Consider the following 15,540-nt stretch of genomic DNA (forward strand, 5'->3'; position numbering starts at 1 on the left):
CAGAGACTGTTCTGTGCCTTTGTCTGTCAGAGCCGCGACTCAGTGGAACGAACGCTCTCCCTGACACCATTAAGAACTCTGATTCTCCTGGAAGCTTCAAGAACAAAGTCAAAAATTTACTGAAGGACACTCACCTTTGTGAGCACTGATTTTAGAACATCATGTTAAATATGTCTGTGTGGCTGATCTCATTTTGAGCTCATGTTTTTTGTGACGTTTTATTATTTATGTTTTAATTGTGTCCCTGGGTTCACAACATTCTCATGAGACATTCCCAATTTGGGGAGTTTCATTATTTGCTGCAGGAGCTCCGTCTGGATGATGGCCGCTTTCAGCGGTACTTCCGCCTCTTCAGGATCCAGTTTGAGGACCTCCTGTCCCGTTCACGCGTGCACATGTGAACAATTAAAAAAAAAAAAAAAACTGGATTCCGCTGCAGTTCATTGCTCTCCTCTCCAACTCTGTAATAATTGTGTTATAAACCAGTCACCATTTTTTTTATTTTTAGAATACATCTGTGTAGTTAATAAAATAATATTCACGGATTCATTCGCGTGCGCACGTGAAAAAAAAAAATGGTTGCTGCCGCTGCTGCTCGCTCTCCCCTCAAACTCTATCATAATTGTGAAATAAAGGACAAAAGGGACGTAAGTCCTGCTCACAGGCTCGCTGCTATAGACAGGACATGTTCACATCAAGTATAAACTCCAGACATCTCCATGTCACTACATATCCAGTCCCTGATTGGTCATCGCAACGCGACAAGATGAAAAAGTTCAGATTTTTCAACTTAGGGAGGAGGGCAACGCGACGAGATATCACGCCACAAAGGCGCCAATTGCTCAAAATTGCTTCATTCGCGTCCATCGCGTCGCATTGCGTGGCTTGAACTTTTGTGCCGCTACAATGCATCCTTCTATAGGGATTACATGGCAACCTGTCACAGCCACCACTCACGTCATCCGGTGTGAATGCGGCATTAAAATTGCCTCATTTTTTACTAATGAAAAAAATGACATATTTACAAATACAGATTTATTTGTAAAACCACCCACACGTTTCAGTATATGGTTATACTGACCAACCAACCACTGCTGATGTCAGGAAAATGTTCCCATAGCTGATATTTTCACTTTGTAAAATGACAGATGTGATGCTAATTTTAATAACTTGTCCGGAATTAGTTTGTTTAAAATTAGACTCAGACTTATAACCATAAGTCAAAACTGTCTACCTGTGCAAAACTCCTGTGATACTCCAGCAGGTCTTTATGGTGTGAAGATAAATGATCTTTTTTACTCTCCTTTCTCTCTGGTCACCAGGTCTCTTTTGCTGAGAGAAGGCTGATCTGAGAGAGAAGCACTGACTTGTTGTTATGTCAGTAGTTGCCACTATACTGAAGTCAATAATGAAAGTTAATGGTTTACCTTTTATCTGCAACTTCTGCTAAATTTTTTAGGTATTTATTGGTTTTGTTTTATAAAAGTTAACTTTTCAGATAGGGGATTAACGGTTATCGGAGCTAACTTCTCGGTTAGGTGTGCCCACCACTGCCAAGGGACTGCCGATGTAAATTAACTTTAGGCTAACTCTGGTACAATACATCAAATGGAAACATTTATGTTTTTTTATTGTACACGGCCCCTTCACAAATAAACAAATAAAAGAAAGAAGAAAAGTCAGTGCAGAATGTACGGTTTTAATGTACAGAGCTTTAAGCTTTCAAGGACACACAACCAATGATATAATAAATAGATCTTAAATATTTCTATTCAAATGTGTAATTAATTAATTTAACATTATCCGTATTTTTATTGTGGTAATCCCAGGCATGCCTGTCAACATTTTGGGCTCCTTTCTGGGATTTGAATAAAAGTTTCCAACATTTTCAAAAGAAAAGTTTTGCTATCGCATCATTTTTGCAATTTTATTATGTTCATCTAACAATTTACAAACTGCCCAGTGTGTGGGGAGTGAAAGTTGCCAGATTTGTTGCTTATCAGATTTTTAGTCACTCACAATAAAGTCACAAAATCTGCAACAATGACCGCACGTTTGGACGCAATCACTGTCGACCCGTTTGTCTTTACATGTTAAAAGTAGCCAACATGCCACAAAATAGTTGTTTCAGCAACCTTCACTTGCATTTGTTGGACGGAACCCACAATAAGGTCCTGACTTTAGGTTTAAATGAACATATACACAAATCCCGACCTGTGGTAACACAACCGACACCTTCTCTCAGCCCTCAAGTTTTGGTTCCACTCATGCAAGATGATCACCATGATAACCACCTGTGAGGTTGCGGATCGTCACCATGGTAACCACCTGTGAGGTTGAGGTTTGTCACCATGGTAACTGCCTGTGAGGTTGAGGATCACCATGGTGATGACCTATTGACCTTTGGTGCACGCTCTCATGCATCACTTCCCCGTGTCTTATGGAGACACTGCAAAAGGAGCAACGACCAAAGTCCTGCGTGTAATTTCTCCCCACAGGGGAACACGCACGCGCCGTGTGCTTGCACCGCTGCGATCGCCTTTGATGGATTGATAGTAGGCGATCGGCGATCTTTCGCCGCGGTGATCGATAAGGAGGGGGAAAGAGTCGCACACGCCGATTCTTCGGCTCGCCGTGCATGTGCGCGCTTTGCTGCCCAGCAACCGACCTTGAGTGTGTCCTCGGATTAGTGTTTACGTACGATTGGTCACTGCAACAAGGTCCTGGCAGCTGATTGGCTGAGCGCGCTGTCAGTGTGGCTGGGGGCGGGCTGACTCGCTCCTCTTTCTCTCGGCGGTGGGTCGCTCGGAGCCGCTGTCCCTGGACTCGCATGTCCCCTTCTAAATCCCCGTTTTAAGTTCGATGTCCCCGCTATAGACCGGCCTCCCTCACACGCCTTTAAAAGGCCGCAGTCTGGTGTCCGGGTTCCGGCTCGTAGCGGTCAAAGTCAGCCGGTTAGTATGGCTGCGGGGAGCGGACCGTCTGGGCCGGTCGCCCGGCTCGAGGGCCGCGAATTCGAATACATGATGAAGAAGCGCTCGGTGACCATCGGGCGGAACTCGTCTCAGGGCTGCGTGGACGTCAGCATGGGCCACTCCAGCTTCATTTCGCGCAGGCACCTGGAGGTCTTCACGGCCAGCGACGACGGCAGCGGCGGCGGGGATTTCTACCTGCGGTGTCTGGGGAAGAACGGCGTGTTCGTGGACGGAGTCTTCCTCCGGCGGGGCGCCCCTCCTCTGCAACTGCCGCCAGTGTAAGTCTGCGGACGTGTGGGTGATTAATACGAGCCAGCTTGCTGCAAAAAACAAACCCTGTTGTTGCTCCTGCGGGGCCACGTGTTTTAGCATATTAGCAACAACTCTACATCCTGTTCCCAGAACCGTTTTCTTTGTGGCGGAGCCGCGTTAGCCTCAAGTGGTTTACTTGGCAACCGCCGCATTCCACTGGGGCTCTGTCACTTCCACTCAGCCCACAATGGCAGAGCTGCTTGGTATTTACAGTTTGTCCTCGGTTATACGGATATTTTGCCCCCTCAGTGCCGCCGGACTGTAAACAACCTTGCTAATAGTTAGCGTTAGCTTGGCAGTATTTGTGAATGGAGCTGCTGAACGTAAACAAACCAGCCCCCGCCCTGCCGCGCTTACGACACGTTCTGTGACCCGACACATTCTGTGCCCCGAACAGACTGTTTTCAGCGAGTTTTGTTTTTACAAATGGTGTGTTGATGGGCCCTAAAGTGGTTCCTTCAAAGTTTTTATTGTACTCTCACAAACGCAAGTGTTTGCCTTTGTTTTCTTGCCTGCCTGCTTGCTTGTTTATTTTTTCTTGTGTGTGTGTGTGTGTGTGTGTGTGTGGTGGTGGGGGGTGGTATCACCCTAACCTTTTAATTTCTGTAAGGGCTGTAGTCAGGTCTGACCTACAGACTGCATGGTCTTGTGGCTCCTGCCAAGAGATCACTTTCACCAAACATCTCTCTTGTTAATGTTATTTTCCTCTACTTTTTTCTCTCGTCTTCCTTAAAATAAATTATGTGTAAATGTATGCATGTTGGTTCGCTTCTATACCAAACGTGTAGTTGTCAGATATATTCACGTTGTTTGAAACTCATTTGTTTGCTCTAAACTCTGCAATATGTTGCACAGATTTATAGATATTTATAGATGTAACTGATTTGTTAATAATGGTAAACGATGTCATTGGATCTGCATTTGTTTTCTGCAGGTTGAAAAGCGTGATACAATCTATATTATATAGTCAAGTGGCCTCTGTGTGCGTGCATGTGGCTTCGATCACGGAGAAACTGCAGAAACCTGACATTTGCTGTTTGGTATGCTTATCTATTTTGGGTCAAGGATGAATGCTGTGAAAATGGAACGTTGATGGGACTAATATTTTTGCAGAAATTAGCAATATTAAATAACAGTTAACAGTGGACATTGTGCTGCAATGCACCATGGGAGTTCAGGGCTTTGGGGTTCTATTTCATCCTTTCTGAGCGCCAGAGGCGGTGCATAAGCACTGAATGATCACCTTTGTGCTTAGGCACCGCCTCTGGCAGTCATCCAGGATTCATAGAACCATAGTTCCATGCGTAACATTCGTTTTAAATGTTGTTATGGTGGTTCATGTTAGTTTAACCGTTTTTGTTGGTGTTATTGATTTATTGTGTTTTGTAGTTCAAATGATTGTCATGTTGCCAGTACCATGACTGAAATGTGTGCTGTGTTTGATGTCTTCTGCCACCATTGCTGTTTCTGTCTGTCTAAAAATAGAAGCACCTGCTTACGGCAGAATGCAGATAAGACAAAAACGTGTGTGTGTGTGTAACTTTGATCAGGGACAAACTGTGGAGAGCTGACATTTGACAATTGGTATGTTTATGTATTATGGGTCAAAGATGAACGCTGCCAAAATGGAATGTTGATGGGACTGATATTTTTGGAGAAACTACAGTTGTTAGACTTTGACACGGAGATAAGTTCTCCCCAACGGAACGGAGGGGGTCTCATTTTGGGGGGGGAAAAACAGCTTTGGTCAGTTGTAGTATGTTGTCTGTTTTACATCGTTTGGAAAGAGGTGTCATTTGATTTAAAACGGCGATTTGCTTTGAAGTTATTGATTCCTGATTTCCAACTTTACTCGGCAGAGAGCTGCAGGAAATCCCGCAACACGCACACACACAAAGCAGAGGATATTATCATTATTATTTTCATGAGGGACAGTAACTAAAGTTTACAAACCAGAGAAGTGGGGGATATTAATGTTTCAGTCCACGGCAGAGAACTGCGTCGTTGGCTGCCTCACAAAAAATGCATGTTAATGATGAACGAATAAAAACTCTGTGTGAAGTGGTGGATTCTCACTTCTGCCCACAACAGCAGAAAGAGCTTTTCAGTTTACCGGTAATTCGAGACTTTAATCAGCACTTTAATGAGTGTCGTCCTGTGAATGGAAACACATTTTTCGGTTTTAGGAGTTGCATGTGTTGTTCTCTCTGTGGATGGTAGCGATGTTGAGACTTGTCAGAACATCTGCTGCTGTTCCAGGAAAAGCAGCTCTGTAACTCTGCACCATGTTCAGGGATTCAGAATAAATCACTTTTATCTCATATTCTCCTCCAGGGTTCACCTTCATCTCGCTGATATTAATGGCTTATTGTGAAATAATGGATAATGGATTTTTTTTCCTCATTTTATCCACTTGTGACATCTTCTAAAATGTGTCCATCCAGACATGAGCTTTTTTGCTGCTGTTATTGTTGGTAGTGTCACAGAAATTATGTTTGCCAAGGACGTAATAAAATCATCTGCGTTTATTTATTTGTCTGTCTTAGCAGGATTACGTCAAAACAAAATTTTGACGAAATTTACACCACAGATAGATATTAGGCCATGGAAGACTCCACTTAATTTTGCAGCGGATCTGGTTCCGGATTCTGGATCAGGATTTCACTTTGTAGACTATTAAGGATTACGTCAAAACTACTTTGAAGATCAGGAAGGCACTATTTTGTTTCATCTTGTGAATTAAATATCAGATTGCAGCGTCTTGATCAGTAAGACTGTTCGGGATCAGTATGCAGTTATTGCATCGTGTTGTGGAATCCGGATCCAGGTAAAGTCCGGGTCACAATGGGAATCACATATGTTTTATTTTGAGTCCTCAGATCTCAGATTGCTCTTGTTTTATTCCAAGTTTCTTTTTCTTTTAAATGTTTCATGAAAATGTGAAGAAATACAACTTATTAAAAATCATGAGCAGTAAATATTGAATGCAGTGGTGGGCACTATTTCAGATAAGTTTTAAAACCATCATCGGACCAGTTATCTTCCGATAAATTTAGTTCCGATAATTTTTAGACTGCTAGCGTTTTTTTTTTTGTTTTTTTTTTTGTTTTTTTACATAGCTAGTAACATTGAGAAACATTTATAATCCATTTTGCTCCTGTCTGCTATGTGTTTTGTAGCAGTGAGGTAGCTAAGAGGAACTGATCTCAACTGTGACCCCAGCAGAAGGGTCCTGGCCGCCAGACTGCCACAAAAAAAAAGAAAAGTCATTACTCCTTAACACCATACAGTGGTCCAGCCACGAGGCAGAGGTCTTGAAATGGAAAGCATGTTTGACTTATAGTTTTGATTTATAAATAAAATTATTCCAGATAGAATAACTACTTTAATCTAAACTCTTCAAATGTACAAAGTGAATATATAACACATATCTGTTCATTTTAAAATAATACACTAATTCTGAAGATTTGAACATTAACACACAGATGCCCAAAGGGATTATGGGTAAACTTAGCCTCCACTCGTACTGATTGGTTGACTAATTCATTCTTTGTAAAAACCAACATAACTGAATCACTGTAACGTGTGTGTTGGTGTTTACAGATAAATTTGCTTTTGTAAAATATGTCCTTTTTTCATTTGTGTTTAAAAAAAAAAAAAATCTACTGGTGCCCTGTTATATAACGGTGTTGACCTGAATCACCTGATTCACACGGCAGGATTTTAAAATTATCTGCTGGTTTCCAAAACCTGAGAGACCACACACATGGAGATAAAAAAAAAAATCATAGATCTGACAGGTTTGGCTGTACAGTGTGTGGTGTGCAGCCACATGGTAAAAACAACACACCAATAGATTTCACACATGAACATTCCCAGGTCAGGCAGGAAATCTTGCAAAATCTCTTGAGATTAAATGTGACTTAAGAGTAAACAAACGGAGATACTTTGTGGACTATTTACAACAGAGGGGAAAAAAAAAATAGAAAAAGAAGTGTTCTTTAAAGGAGTGGAGACAGCGTGACCACCGAGCTTTCTGGTAAGTCCGAACAGCCATTTTGATTTTAGATTTCACTCCGTGCGTCCGTCACCTCGCTTTCTGATTGGCTGCATGTCACATTCAGCAGGCTGCGTGCTCATTTGTGGCCAGAGGACACTACACATGCTGCGATATTGGGCCAAGACAATCCAACATGTTGAATATCGCCGATTTGCCATCGGAGCACTCCTGACGTCCTTCTGAGCAGATCAGAGCACTCTGAACACACACCACATGGCTGGAATGTCTGATAAGATTATCTTTAGCATCATCATGATTGTCGGGGCGTCCTTAAGATTGTCAGAAGGGGAAGATCGGGTCTGATATCGGCCTAATTATCTTGCCGTGTGAACCAGGCTTAACAGATCTGTTGTTATGACACCACACAGAGCCGCTTACTGATCGGATGGTATGACCCCGCACGGAGCGACTGATTGATCCATTGTTATGAGGCCGCACTGAGTGACTGACCCGTTGTTATAACACCAGACGGAGCGACTGATTGATTCGTTGTTATGACACCGCACCGTAAAGTTCAACAACCAAAATACCAACATTCTGGGCACAATGAACATGTTTTCACTATGATTTGATTTCTTTGTGTGACTGACATCATTATTCAAGCATTCAAAAGTCTATTCCTATCGCCACACAACTCCAACCACACACGAGAAAGTTTTTTGACAGTTCTTGTTATTGAAAGAAACCACATCTCCCTAACTGGATAGAGTTGTGATGTCATCACACATGCGCTTAGGTGCTGTCTAGCAGGATCTTGAAAAATCCTCCATTACAGTTTAACAGACTTTTCGGCTTTACAAATGCCCTTTTTTTTTGTTTAGTTTTTTTTACAAAAGCACATTTATTTGTAAACACCAACACGTTACACTGATTCACTTGTGTTGGTTTTTACATAGAATGAATTAGTCAACCAATCAGTATGAGCGAAGGCTAAGTTTACCCATAATCCCTTTGGTCATCTGTGTGTTAATGTTCAAATCTTCAGAATTAGTGCATTATTTTAAAATGAACAGATATGTGTTATATATCACTCTGTACATTTTAAGAGTTTACATTAATGTAGTTATTCTATCTGGATAATTTGATTTATAAATCAAAGCAATAAGTCAAACCTGCTTTCCTTTTCAAAACCTCTGCCTCATGGCTGGACCACTGTATGCTGTCAAGATAAATAAAGCTTCCCCACAGCAGTAGGCAGGGCGCACAAAGACAGAAGTGCGGGCTCCTTGGCTGTGTTTGTGATCACCTTTTGATTCTGTTAAAAGCTTTGGCAGTGTTTAAACTCAAGCTTGGTGTGTTAGTAGCTGAGAGTATATGGGAGACAAAATTGAAAGTTATCGGTTAGCGGTAGCTTCCGGTGAATTTTTAGGCAGTTTATCGGTTTAGCATTATAAAAGATAACTTTTCAGGCAGCTGATTAGCAGTTATTGAAGCGAACTTTTTGGTTAGCCGTGCCCACCACTGAGAGAATGGAGGAGAGCGTCTCACACATCAGCCTGACCTGTGTGTGTGTGTGTGTGTGTGTGTGTGTGTGTGTGTGTGTGTGTGTGTGTGTGTGTGTGTGTGTGTGTGTGTGTGTGTGTGTGTGTGTGTGTGTGTGTGTGTGTGTGTGTGTGTGTGTGTGTGTGTGTGTGTAAAAAGCAGAAATGCTTATTCTGGTTCTTAGTAATGTGCCCTTAAACGCTTTAGATGAGCCAATCGATTGTTTTTCAGCCTTAAATGAGCCGAAAACACTACCAGTGACTAAAGCTGAAGTTCAGGATTAAATTAAATATTTTGTGCAGCAGCGCGCTTGCTGTGTGTCGCTGCATTGTTACCGTGCTGTTTGGGGCTGACAGAAAACCTCATGTGGAGTTTGGTTTCAGTTTCTACAGTTTCAAGTATAAACAATAGTTAACTGACACCCACCCCCCAAATCCTTGTGGATCCGTCAGGTACTTCTGTTTTATGAACAATGAGGATTTGTCTCCAAAATAAACTGTTTTGTTCACATTGTCTCAGGGAAGTATGAAGCAATCCTATTGTAGTATGAAAATAATTACAGATTTATTTGAAAATGTTACTTAAAAAGTGCACCATTAACAGAGCTGAGATACGCTCAAGGAGTTATTTTCCGCCAAATGCTGTCTTACAGATCACAGCGATGAAATGTTGGAGAATGTCGTGCATTAGCATGAGAGCTTGACAACATGTTGAGTCTCACACTGAATGAGTGAGATTTGAGAGCTCTGACCATAGTTCAGTGTCCGATTTTGTCACAATTTAAGAGTAAGAAATGACTGGACATCCCATTTTTCACTGATGCCAGACAGTACTGTAAAGTCCTGGTGTGGATGAGATCATCTGCATCGTGCTACCTGGAGAAAGAGAACAACAGAGAGCTTCATATTATAATGATAGTAAGTATTTATAGAGGGAGACAGAGAAATTAAACACACTAAACAAAATTAACTCCAACAATAAAGCATTAAACATCAATAATAAAAGTTCACTGCAACATTGCACAAAAATCTCAAATTATGGAGCTGATGGGAAAAATCAAACAGACTCATGTTTTTAATTGTAGTTTTCAACAGCAGCAGTCAATGTTCCTCTGCATCTAATAACCTGTTGTGCATATGAACATTTATTTGTCCATCTTGCTTTTTTATTTATTAATTAGTTGATAGCCCTTTTTAAAGTAAGTGTACATGCTGTGGTGTGCACATGTGCTACACTGAGTTCCTGGCCAACTTTGAACTCATCCCCAGTGAAATACTCTGTTTAAAAAGTGGCTTCCACTTACATACATATAATGAAAATTTTCCTCTGCATTTACCATCCGAATTACAGTTAGACGCAATCAACCAATAGGGGCAGTGTGTAGCCACAGTCCGGCACCCAGGGACCAACTCCAGATGTAGAGACGCTGCCTTGCTCAAGGGCAGAGAAAGGAGCAGAACCTAAATAAGCATGTTTTTAATTCGGTATACAGTCGCTACATTGAATAAGTTATGCAGTTGTCACACCATGGCGATTTAGCTCGCGTATGCCGACATGCCAATACGCCATTATATGACAGCTGACATGTTCAGTAAGTTTTGAGGTTGTCTGGAACACGTCAGAGACATCTGTATACGTTAGTATGCATTGGAGATAAGTTCGATACAAGTAACGTGTGTCAACAGTAGCGTAACTTATGGCCTGCGGACGCGGAATGTATCACCCATATGCTGGTATGTGTTGAAAATTATTATCATCATCTTCAACCGCTCATCTGGGTTCAGGTCGCGGGGCAACAGCTCCAGCAGGGGACCCCGGATTTCCCTTTCCCGGGCCACATTGACCACCTTTGACTGGGGGATCCCAAGGTGTTCCCAGGCCAGTGTGGAAATATAATCTCTCCACCTAGTCCTGAGTCTTCCCCAGGGTCTCCTTCCAGATGGACGTGCCTGGAACACCTCCCTAGGGAGGCTCCCAGGGGGCATCCTTGCCAGATGGCCAAACCACCGTAGCTGGTTCCTTTCAACGCGAAGGAGCTGTGGCTCTACTCTGAGCTCCCCACGGATGACAGAACGTCTCACCCTATATCTAAGGGAGACACCAGCCACCCTCCTGAGGAAGCCCATTTCAGCCGCTTGTACCCACAATCTAGTTCTTTCATTCATGACCCAACTAGGTCTGAAACAATTACTCAAATAACTCGAGTAATTCGATTACAAAAAAATGATCGAGGCAAATTCTGTGCTTCGAAGCTTCGTTTAAACGTTGTATTACATATGCCAGGCCTGTGTGTGGCGCTGTAATGTCCCCAGAAAAACAACAGAAGACTAGAGCATGCGTTCAGGCTGTGTAACAGCTAATAATTTAGCTCTTAAAGCTACCGCTTTCCAATGTGACACAGAGTAAAATAAAGCCTTTTAAGAGAAAGAGGCTCCACACTGATCATCTGAAATAGACTTACTGTGCATTTAAAGTGAAGCACTGTTTGTCTGTTATTAAAAAACACACGGTCTGCTCAACGTGGTGAGTGACTATTGACCCGACGGCCGGGCAGTCGAAGCTGGCTGCTGTTCAAACTCGCACTAAGTGTTTCGCTTTTTCTGGGCAACACACAATGCTTCACAAACACGGTAACTTAAAAAAAATAAAATAAAATAACTGCATGGCTTAAAAAAAAAAAAACAACTCAGTGGTTAAATTTTACAAGTTGGGGGAAAAAACAGAACAGAAAGCCACATCCCATCGCAATTTCAGCAAAATGTCAAGACTTTGGCACAGGGACATTGTGCCATTGCTTAGGGAGAGCCCTGGACTATTGATGTTGTTTAAAAACGCAAAAGTACTTTTTATCCAATTAATCGATAGAATACTCGATTACAAAAATAAGTAGAGTAGGAACGAAGATTGACCAATAGATTGAGAGCTTCGCCTTTTGTCTCAGCTCCCTTTTCATCACTACAGTACGGTAGAGCGAATGCAACACCGCCGCTGCTGCACCGATTCATCGGCCAATCTCACGAATTGAAAATTATGTGGATGCACAGCATTTTTTGGCAATGTATACAGTGTGTTTCATCGTGATCTTACCTTACACAAAAATTGTGCAAAAAATATTCGACATACACCAGCATATTCGCCAAATTTTTCGTACAACGGCATACGCAGACTAAATCATCAAGGTATGACAGGCCGTTAACCTACTATCTCCTGCTTGTCTGTTGGTCCTGTTTTGCTATCTCCACAGCTAACAGTTGTCTCTCCATTGTCATGATAAATTTGTTTCCTGTCTGTGGCAAATGTAAACAAGTCACTATTGCAATTCCAGCAGATTATTTAAACAGTTTTCATAAATTTCATGGTGGTTTTCAACCGAGAATTGGCTCAGTGTTTTTCCCTTATTTTGTGTTTCTCCTCTGTCTGCTGTCCTTGCAACCAAAGTCCACCTTCTCGGGATCAAGTCCAAGTTGGTTGCTGTATTTTGAATCCAGTCTGTTGTGGTACAGGAGAGACTTGACATTCTTCTCTGGGGGGGGGCACTAGGGATGGGTACTGATAACATTTTATCAATATCGATACCATTATCGATCTGATTCCTATTGATCGAACTCTACATGGTGGGTCCTTGATATCTGGACATAAATAGAACTAAAGAAAATCTAGTTTTTGTCAAAAGCATTTCCTTTCAGACATTATTGGCATTAATGTCTTTCCATACCTCTGAGCTGAGCTCTTGCATTCGGCTGTGCTGCACATCAGGATGTAATTCATAATGAATGCAGGGCGTCTCATTTTGGGAGGGAAAAAAATGTTCTACTCGATTGTAGTTTCTTGTCTGTATTAAAGAGGTGGAAAGAGGTGTCATTTTATTTAACGCAGCAATTCGCTTTGAAGTCATTAATTCCGACTGGACTCTGTCTCAGCAGAGAGCCGCGCAGCGTTTGGAGCTGTGCCAACGGAACGGAGGACGATTCTTGTTTCTTGACTGCAACAAGACAAGAGTCCCAGTTAGTGACTTTAATCCACACAAAAGTGACTCAAGATTGACATATTTTAATGGCTTTGAGAGGGGTTAAGAAGTGGACTTAAAAGCTTCTGAAGAGCAGCGAATCAAAGAACCAATGCGCCAGCAGATTGAAGCACTGCTTTATTGGTTCACGCTTCAAAGTGGAGTTGCAGAAGCGGTTGATTGAAGAGCCACTACAGGGTCTGTAATCAGTGTAGAGAAATGATCATTTTCCCTCAAAAACAACGGCTGCTCTGAAAGACTGATAAGGGAATCGTTAAGGAAAAAGACTATTGATGTTGGATCAAATCATTTCTCAACAGTACCCGAAAAGAACCGGTTCTTGATACCCAACCCTAGGGGGTACTATGTGTAAGTCTGTGTCAGCATTGGCAGTGGTCAAAATGAGTTTGGAAACAACAAAAGTCTAACGTTAGTGTACATAATTTTTTTTTTTTTATGGCGGGCTGATGATGGGTGATCTTTTCACGTCAGTGGCTCCAGAGGCCTTGATGTCCTTTGCCTTTTTTTCCAGGTGCACCTTCAGGTTCCCCAGCACGAACATCAAGATCACATTCACGGCACTGTCCAGTGGGAAGAAAGTGAAGCGAGAAGCCCTCGAGTCTCCAGTGAAACCAGTCCAACCTCAGATCTCCCCCTTGACCATCAACATTCCAGATAACATCGCTCATCTTATGAGCCCCCTGCCCTCGCCAACAGGCACCATCAGGTACCCGCTCGTGGAACTGTGTATCAACAGTAAAGAGTACTTCATGTACGCCAGTGATATCACTTAGTGGCGATAAGAAAGGGCCTGTTAGTAGTTTTGTGTTTCAGTAAAGCTTAATGCTGAGTTCTCGCCAGTCTGATCTGTGGTGGTCACGTGGAGGCTCTTCTGTTATTGGACCATACTGAATGTGACTCAGTTTGATCAGTTAATTTGGATAAATATTTTCAACAAACTGTTTGTTCTTAATTTTAAACTGTATTTAGTCGCTGCATCGCCAACATTTATCAAGTAAATAACTTGGACTTTGACAAAGTGACCCTTTTTATTTAATTTTTGTGGGTCTGTAAATTTGCTTCAGGTTTGAGTGTTTTTATGTACATGAATATTTATTGCCACTGTATAAATAACTGATCTCAAAGGATTCGTATTTTCCATTTGGTGGGGGTGGGTGATTCTGAATCAGTTCACTTGTGTCAAAAATTGATCTTCTGAATTTTAATTGCAGGTGTGGGTGGCCGCCGTTAACGAGCACTTCTCATTTCTACTTTTACTAAAGTCTTATCTTTTTCAGCCAGTAAATTACTTTTTACTTTAGTACATTTGCCACACGGCTTCTTCCCAACTGCTCTCCTCCAGATCTGTCACGGTGCGGCCCGCAGCCAAAACACATTCTGCCTGTTTAGACGACACACTCTGGAACATTTTCCAGTTATTCCCGGTTTTTGGTTGCTTGATGTATTAGTCCTGAAAATGGTAACCAGCCGTCCGTTTACAACCTGTTTTCCTTTGGGGAAAATGGTTAAAATCCTACATTATTTGACTTTATTTTGGATAAATTTCTCCTTGCTGCTTTCACCATCTTGGTTGGCTTCTCTGACCAATGACAGAAAGTATTAGAAGTTGCATATGTGTGGAGGATTCTGATTGGCTAATTTTGTACAGCACGGTCTTCTGTGACAATTCAGAGGTGAGCTGCCGCTAACACGATAAGTGTGAAGAAACTGAAGCTTTAAATCAGGAATCTGTCTAAAATATGATGACGAACGTTATGATTCTTCAGCGAGGAGACGAGCTGTAAAGAACAAATTTTAGTGGCTTAGCTGGGAAGAAAATAATGAAAACAGAGATTTCTTGTCATCGTACATAAGAAAAACACAGTTTGATATATTTCTGAGTTTTATTTCGAACTGAACTCATTGACAGGATTTTTCTCCCAAAGTGCACCAGAATGCATTTGAGTGTAGATTATAATAAAAAAAAAACTTACACCACTGAGGTTCACCTTCAACAAAAAGTTCAGTTGTTGTTTTCCATAAACTTCACATTTGTCATCAACTAAGATAAATGTGACACGTTACACAACAAGAAGCAAGTGGTGACAAATTCTGGCACAGTTTGTAAACTCAAAATGTTCTTTAAAGGAAACTGCATGCAGAGGTGAGAACAGATGACACGACTCTCGTACGGTGTTCTGCAGCTTTTAAAAGAGATGCAGCAAAGTTTCACCATTATCACAATGCGTTTCCTGTTTGAGCCAGTGTTGCATGCGCACAGTGAACATACAGTAAGTACTTTACCTTCTCCTTTGCTGGTAACACTCCAAAGAACAATAAACTTAAAAAAAATTAAATAAAAGGAAAAAGTACCAGTTTGTCGCACAGTGATGGTGGGGGGGGATCCTGTATGAACAAAAAAAGGTGCATCATGACCATTGCTAATCATTTTATAATCACATTGTAATCGATTTGTGAGGTGCTTAGATTCCTACCCTGAACAGTTACTTCTTAGATTTGAATAAAAGATGTTTTTTTGGCTCTGTTCTGTCTGAAAGAATCCTTTTGATTTTCTGAGCAACTGCAATAAGAAACTTGACCTGCACTGACCTCAAGGTGGTGACCTTGACACCACCGGTAGAGCACAGGGATATCAGCTCAGAGGATCAGAGGGGGAGGAGTCTGTTTCAGTGGATTAGATCTTC

At 41.8% G+C, this 15,540-nt stretch overlaps 1 protein-coding gene across 1 annotated transcript in view; it reads left to right on the top strand.

The window, feature by feature from the left end:
* Positions 1-2,761: 2,761 nt before the first annotated feature.
* LOC117527618 (forkhead box protein K2-like) overlaps positions 2,762-15,540 on the top strand; it is a 45,379-nt gene continuing 32,600 nt past the window's right edge. The window contains exons 1-2 of the mRNA XM_034190043.1: positions 2,762-3,253; positions 13,368-13,562. Of these exons, the coding sequence (XP_034045934.1) occupies positions 2,961-3,253; positions 13,368-13,562 (488 nt within the window). The 5' untranslated portion in view covers positions 2,762-2,960. The remainder of the gene's footprint in view (positions 3,254-13,367; positions 13,563-15,540) is intronic.

Source organism: Thalassophryne amazonica, chromosome 16, assembly GCF_902500255.1.
Source record: "Thalassophryne amazonica chromosome 16, fThaAma1.1, whole genome shotgun sequence".
Lineage (NCBI taxonomy): Eukaryota > Metazoa > Chordata > Actinopteri > Batrachoidiformes > Batrachoididae > Thalassophryne > Thalassophryne amazonica.